We start from the raw sequence: 6,657 nt of genomic DNA, 5'->3' as shown, positions 1-6,657 counted from the left end.
ATTCTCAATGAGTTATGTAATTTAAAAAGACTTTATTGCACTACTATCGACTTCTTTTAATTTAACTGTGTATGATTTTAATTTTCAAGATTTTATTCTGAATAAATCAAGTCAATTTACTTTTAAAAAGTAAATCAACTCTCTTTGCTTTTTTGCATCAAATACTTAGTATGTGTTTAGATTATTTCAATAATTAAGTTTTAGATTTAGATAAGTTATGAAGAGTGTTATTAAAATAATCAAATTTTTTATTTACTTTTTTAACAAATCCTAAACACAAATAAACAGTAGTGAAGCTTTTTCAGTAAAATAGTTTTTTATCCAGGAAAACAACCAAGTACACACTTAAAATCTTTTGTACATCAAAGTAACTGGGGATTTCTGTTTGAGATCTGAAATAATTTTTGAAGTTAAGAAAATATAGTGATAATTTGATAAAAGTTGAAATATTTATTTAAATATGAGATTACGGTTTAGAAGGAAGAAATTTATATATTTTTAAATAAAATATCATTTTTGTGAATTGTAGGAAAAACTAAATTTTTAAAATATTTTTTTGTCAAAAAGGATTATTAAAAATATAATTTAAATGATTTAATATGTAACAATAAAAAAAAAAAAAACCAAACTACTAATAAGTGTGCTCTAAAAATTGTTGAGAAATCTCAAAATCATACATTAGTTATTGTAGAAGAACTATAACAGTAATTAACAAATCATTTATTTAAAAACTTGTTACCAACAAAATCGTGTTAAAAACTTAATATAAAGTAACATTTAATTACCTCTAAGAGCATGTCGTTGAGTGTTAGGCTAATTTGTTCCCAAATGGTTCTTCTATGTGTTTCATCTCTGCCAAGGATAACCAAGACCATTGCCCCCCCAGGCACAAGTTCCTCAGAACGTGATTTCAGAAACAATTTCAAGTCTTTTTGAAACTGTTTAAGGTATGCTTTGTATACCGCTGGAGGGCTTGTGCTAATTATGTGACAGTAACCCCAATAATGGATCCTGTAATAAAAAAATGTTAAAATTATTTTATTTTTATATATTCTTGCTTTCCTCTTTTTTTTTAATTTAATTTTTAACATTTAATTTTTTATTACTAATTATAAAATATAAACTTACATCTTGTCATCATTTCTTTCACAAAATCTGAAAAATAAAATACAAATTAACATAATATTTTTAATTTATTAACAAAAACATATAAGTTAAAAATGAATTTCCTGATCATTATGTGCGAAGTCATGAACTGTAAGGGACACCGTATATGTATTTCCTATTTTTTATATTTCAACTTTTGGGTAAACTTTTTTAGATTTTAGTTTGATTAGATCGATATGAAAATATATATATATATATATATATATATATATATATAAAAGGAATAAGAGTGTCATTTCTTATACACGATTCAAATTTATTAAAAAGAATATAAAATATGAATAAAAATTATAAAATTAAAAGTAAATTTTATTATTTCTATTATTTTTAATAAATTTAACTAATAATAAATATTTTTTTAGTGAAAAAAGGAAATTAATTATATAATAATAAAAAAACCTAAATTATTCTTATATAAATGAGAAGATTGTAAAATTTTTAAGATTGCGTGAGTTTTTAAATTTGTATTAGCATATTTAAAAGAGTGTATGGTACAGAATTATCTCCTGTAAAAAAATTATAAATATACAATGTAAGATTTTAAATCGGCAAATCAAACAATAGAACTTGAAATGACATTGGAAAAATATAGTGAAACATTTACTAGGTCTTATCAACCATAACATCTCAATCAGCTGTGAGGGAAGTGATTAGAGTTTATTTGATGACCTGAGAGAGCCAATGGAGACTGTTGGAGGAATGGAAGAAGTTGATGGAATTATTAGGAAAGAGCCTTCCATAAAAGGATCCAGGGGTGGCATTGATAAAACATGGACCAAACTTGTGTCCTTTATCTTCTTCCAATCGTTTATAGAAATCAATGAGTGATTTGAAAATAGTATTGAAATCATTCCCAAATAAATCATTGAGATAAAATTGGAGTGTGGGTGGTTCACGATTCAAGCGGATGCTTATGGTATCAACAATGTCAATAACATTTGAGGTCACAAGAAGTGCATTTGGTCCTACAGAACAACCTAAATCTGCCACTTTCAAGCAATTCGAAGAAAAATCACAATATAACCCCGTTATTGTTTCTTCAAATATGAGTTTGGCTTTAAGTATCATTTTTCTCTGCAAGAAAATCAAAACGATCAGATCAATATCCTAATTTAATAAAGCTAAAATAATTTAATATGGATCACATTTATATGAAGAGAAAAATGGTACTTGTAGTAAGGAGTTGTTGGCATAACTCCCTTCTCCCTTGCCACCATTCATGTGAAGGAACAGCTCTCTTTCCATTGGTGAAGCACCAAATGAATCAACGATGGATGAATATGTGTGAAGTATCATCCACTGGCTCGTAATACTTAAATATTGGTTCATGATGGAGACGTTTTGGCATGGCCATTGTAGACAAAATTGCGTCCTTGAGCATCAGTTGTAGATCGACAATGACCTTTAATGGATGCATACACATGTCGGCGATAAATACTTATCCTGAACAGTGAACAGCGTGCATTCATGCGGTTTCAGAGACACGTTACGAGACTTGCTTGGCTGCCATGGTTGGTGGATAAATTGTAATAATTAATGAATTTTTGGTACCCGCTGTGAGTATTATTAATTTAAATAATTTATAAAAAAAATATAATTTTTTATTATATTTAAATTTAATAATCCTAGTATTTTAAAATAAATTAAATATTATTACTAATATAGAATTAAAGAGATTTTATAAATATATTTTTATTTAAAAATAAGAATTCATATTTAATATATAAATGTCGGTAGATGTCTTAATTTGTAGTCTAGACGCCATCTCTTTTACAAATAATAAAGGGACATTATATGTGCATGGATTCAAACAAGATTTTTAATGAGTCAACATTTCAATTTCAAAATTGTTAGACGATTAAATGCCCAAAAATTAAAAAATTCGATGGGTATTTAGAATTTTACATTTTTGAAAGTGAAATGTGATCAAGATGATAATTATTAATAAAAATATTTTAATAAAATTATAAATATAGATTTTTTGTTATCTAAATTGGCAACTAGCTAATTGATCTTTGTAAAGAAAGTTTTTTTTTTAATTAAATATTTCATAGCTTATTAAAGTTTTTTTTTTTTTTTGTGTGTGCTGATAATTGCTCTAAGAAAGATACTGAATCATGCAAATAATAAAATAATAAGTAGAGTTTCGTCTCGCAAGAAGTAAATTTAAAACATTATTTTACTAAAAAAAAAAAAAAGTTCCAGAAAATAAAACTTGCAAAATTCATTTATAATAAAAATTCATATGAAAAAAGGATTGCAAAGCAAAAAGTACGTAATTAGAGAGTTTGAATTTAATCAATGATAAGGGGGATAGAATATAGACTTCACCTATTGTTAAGTGATAAATCAACTTCCAATTAGTTTCTTTTTAGGTTTAAGATAGATTTTTACTAAGATAATTTTTACTCAATTCCTTGATATATATAAATTCTCTAGAACTCTTATATAAAGATTAATTCTTTAATTCAAATAAAAACATATTAAAATTAACTATTACTAAACATTTAACATGCACACAATAACAATTTGTGTGTGCACTAAAATATTAATATTATTTTAATTTTCTTATTGTAAATTTGTATAATTTTATTTTTTTTCTCATAAAATGTTATAATTATGTGCTGGTCAATGCAAAAATTTGACTTTTTCTTTATTGATTTGGTATTTGAAGAATGATTGCAAGCCTTGTTGTTATTTTCATTTTGGCATATTAAAATTAGATCAATGTTGAAGAAAAAAAATAAAAAAATGACAACTAGTTAGGAACGAAAACTTGTTGAGTCATGCAAATCTTTACATCAACAGGCTTGGTCTATTTTGCAATTTTGAAGTTCTAGAAGAGGAAGAATATAAATCAAAATATCTTGAAAAATTTAAGCCACTATAAAAATAAAAATATATATATATTAATTGGAGATGCGGGGCATCGATCCCCGTACCTCTCGCATGCTAAGCGAGCGCTCTCCCATCTGAGCTACATCCCCATATTGTTTAATGTCAGTTATTATTTTTACACAAAGTTCTCTCTCGGGCCTAAAGAGTCCTAAAAGACCTAAAATGAAAAATGCATTCAATCAAGGCACCAGTTAAACCCAGAAGCATAAGAAAAGAGCAGGCCTCCAAGTGTCATTTTTGTTTGTTTTAGAACACGATTTAATTATTCTTTTTATCGTTAGATAAGGCTCTCTAAGAAAAATTATTTCCTATAGTAATATTTTTACTCCATCTAATATCAAATATATATTATTTGAAACATATTTTATTATTTGATTAAATATTGCACGTTTCTACAGCAAATTTTTCAGTTGAGAGGATCGTAACTCGTTTGTCTAGTTTTTCAAACCATGCAAACAGGATTATTTAATGTATTCATATAGAAGTTGAAATCGTAAATGAGCCCAAGTAACAGGATAAATAAAAAAAAAGTAATGTATCCACCATAAATAAAGGTATCATTAAAAAAATAATATTCTCTTAATATTTTAAAGTGATAATTAATTTAAGTCAAATAAAAAAAATATTCAATTAACATTGTATTGATCTAGCGACTATTTAACAAGGCTAGGCATGTAAAATTATGATTTATGTACCCATGATGTACTGTGGTTAACCAAGAATAATGTTTTGAAACATAAACCAACACATTAGTTTTACTCGTCCAAATCACACTCAGTTTTGCCTTGTGAACAACATTCGTAAATGAGGTATGTTTACCAAACTAGAAAGGGTAATGGGTAATAGGGGTCAATCGAATTAGCCCTTAACATTGAATTGTTTTGGCATAGAGTTGTAACACTTACGAACCCAAGCTTTCAAAAAAACTTCCTTTCAAAGTTGTGATGTAAAACACTATAGTCACGTGTAGTTTATACTTGACAGCATCCATATATACTAAGAACAGAAAGGGTACAACCAAATTGGAAAAAAAAAAGTGAAGCGAAATGATAAAGAAAAGAGATAAGGGTGTACTTTTTATTTTGTTTGTTCCAAGGGTTTTGTGGTAAAGTTAGGCAAACATATCAGAAATGGTAGGGAGCTTGATCTCTCCCTTTTGAGAAAGAGGAATGGTGAAGTTGCCAATGACAGGAAGGTCAATAATTAAGCCAAGATCCAATTGATAATCAATGTCCCAATCGGCACCAATGTCCTTTGCCAAGCTTAGCAATACGCTATGAGGCACCTTCACTGGCACATCTAACATTGTTGTGTCACTTGCCTTCAATGACCCTGGGTCTGGGATTGTTCCTGATGCAACCTCCCTTTCACCACCCAACAACAAATCAAATTTACAAACCAACAAAAATAGCTAATGCAAATATACAACATCAGTAAAGTTAATTTTTAATTAAGACTATGAATATATAAAGTTAAATTCATAAAAATAACAATAAGCATATTAAAACACAGAAAATCTAGTTTGAAGAATATCTCCATTAAATTATTTAAGACAATCAACACGGAAAATAAAATAAATTATACAAAAATCAAGTAATTCATTAAATAATCCTTGAATCAGTCATTAAAAATATATGAGTAAGGTAATTTAATTTCTAAAATTCTAAAAACTCCTTATTGATATCTAATTTGATAAAACGTCGTTTAATTTAACATTTTAAATATATAAAGATAATAAAATAAATAAATAAATAACTTTATAACATCATCAATATTAATTAAAGAGTTTAAATTTTCAGAACTCAAAATTAGAGCACAATATATCTTGAAGAGTAATTTAGCAGTGCCCTGCAAAACGATCCTAAAAATCAACCTGATTCACCATTGGTTTACGATCGATGATTGCATCAAAATCGCAAACACAAGAAAATTAAAAATAAAAACGAAAAGAAAACCAATAATAATAATTAAGAAAAAAGAGGAACAAAGAGGTGAACCTGCCAGCACTCTTGAGTGAATACTTGATCTCACAGATAGGAATGGGAGTGGAATAAGGGTTTGAAACGGAGACCTTAGCCAAATACTCGACGCACTCGCGGCTGACGCGCTTGAAATCGACGTCGGTGACAGTCGCCTCAGGCTTGGGCATGTTGGCAACTTTCTCAGAAACATAGTTTTTGGCTTTGTCTAACAACTGCGACATTTTCAACACTGCAAATATCAGACTCACACCGATTACACCCAACGATACCTTCACACTCAAACCCACTCCCTCTCCCATATTTATACTACAAACCAAAACTCAGTGCCGACACGTCACACGTGTCGCGCGCGGCCCCTTTTTGCTTCGCGGATCTGGACTTTTGGGGAGCTAGGAATAGGATTAGATCCGATTACGATGATCATAAATGATAATCATAAAGGGACACTCCTAAGTCTTTCCCGGTGTCGTTTTATTACATTCATGTCGGCTACTTGTGTTGCGTGTCATGTACGTACAGTGCCACCTGTTCAAGGAAGGAACCTCTCTCTGTATTTTCTTTTATCTTAAGTATGAAAAACTATTATTATTTTCATTTTTTAACTCTTAAT

General features: G+C 28.4%; 1 protein-coding gene and 1 non-coding gene across 2 annotated transcripts; both read right to left on the bottom strand.

Annotated features, from left to right (window-relative positions):
* Positions 1-4,081: 4,081 nt before the first annotated feature.
* Positions 4,082-4,154, bottom strand: TRNAA-AGC. Its single transcript has one exon. It is a non-coding gene; the product is annotated as a tRNA-Ala (tRNA).
* A 624-nt stretch (positions 4,155-4,778) lies between these two features.
* On the bottom strand, positions 4,779-6,449 carry LOC113863111 (desiccation protectant protein Lea14 homolog). Its single transcript, XM_027496541.1, has 2 exons — positions 6,063-6,449; positions 4,779-5,429 (listed from the first exon to the last, which is right to left on the bottom strand). The coding sequence occupies exons 1-2, from the start codon at positions 6,344-6,346 to the stop codon at positions 5,177-5,179; spliced, it is 537 nt and encodes a 178-aa protein (XP_027352342.1). The 5' UTR covers positions 6,347-6,449; the 3' UTR covers positions 4,779-5,176.
* Between the last annotated feature and the right edge of the window lie 208 nt (positions 6,450-6,657).

Source organism: Abrus precatorius, unplaced genomic scaffold (assembly GCF_003935025.1).
Source record: "Abrus precatorius isolate BTA unplaced genomic scaffold, Abrus_2018 Scaffold3, whole genome shotgun sequence".
Lineage (NCBI taxonomy): Eukaryota > Viridiplantae > Streptophyta > Magnoliopsida > Fabales > Fabaceae > Abrus > Abrus precatorius.
The sequence above is the reverse complement of the archived record's forward strand: the minus strand, read 5'-3'. Positions and strand labels throughout refer to the sequence as shown.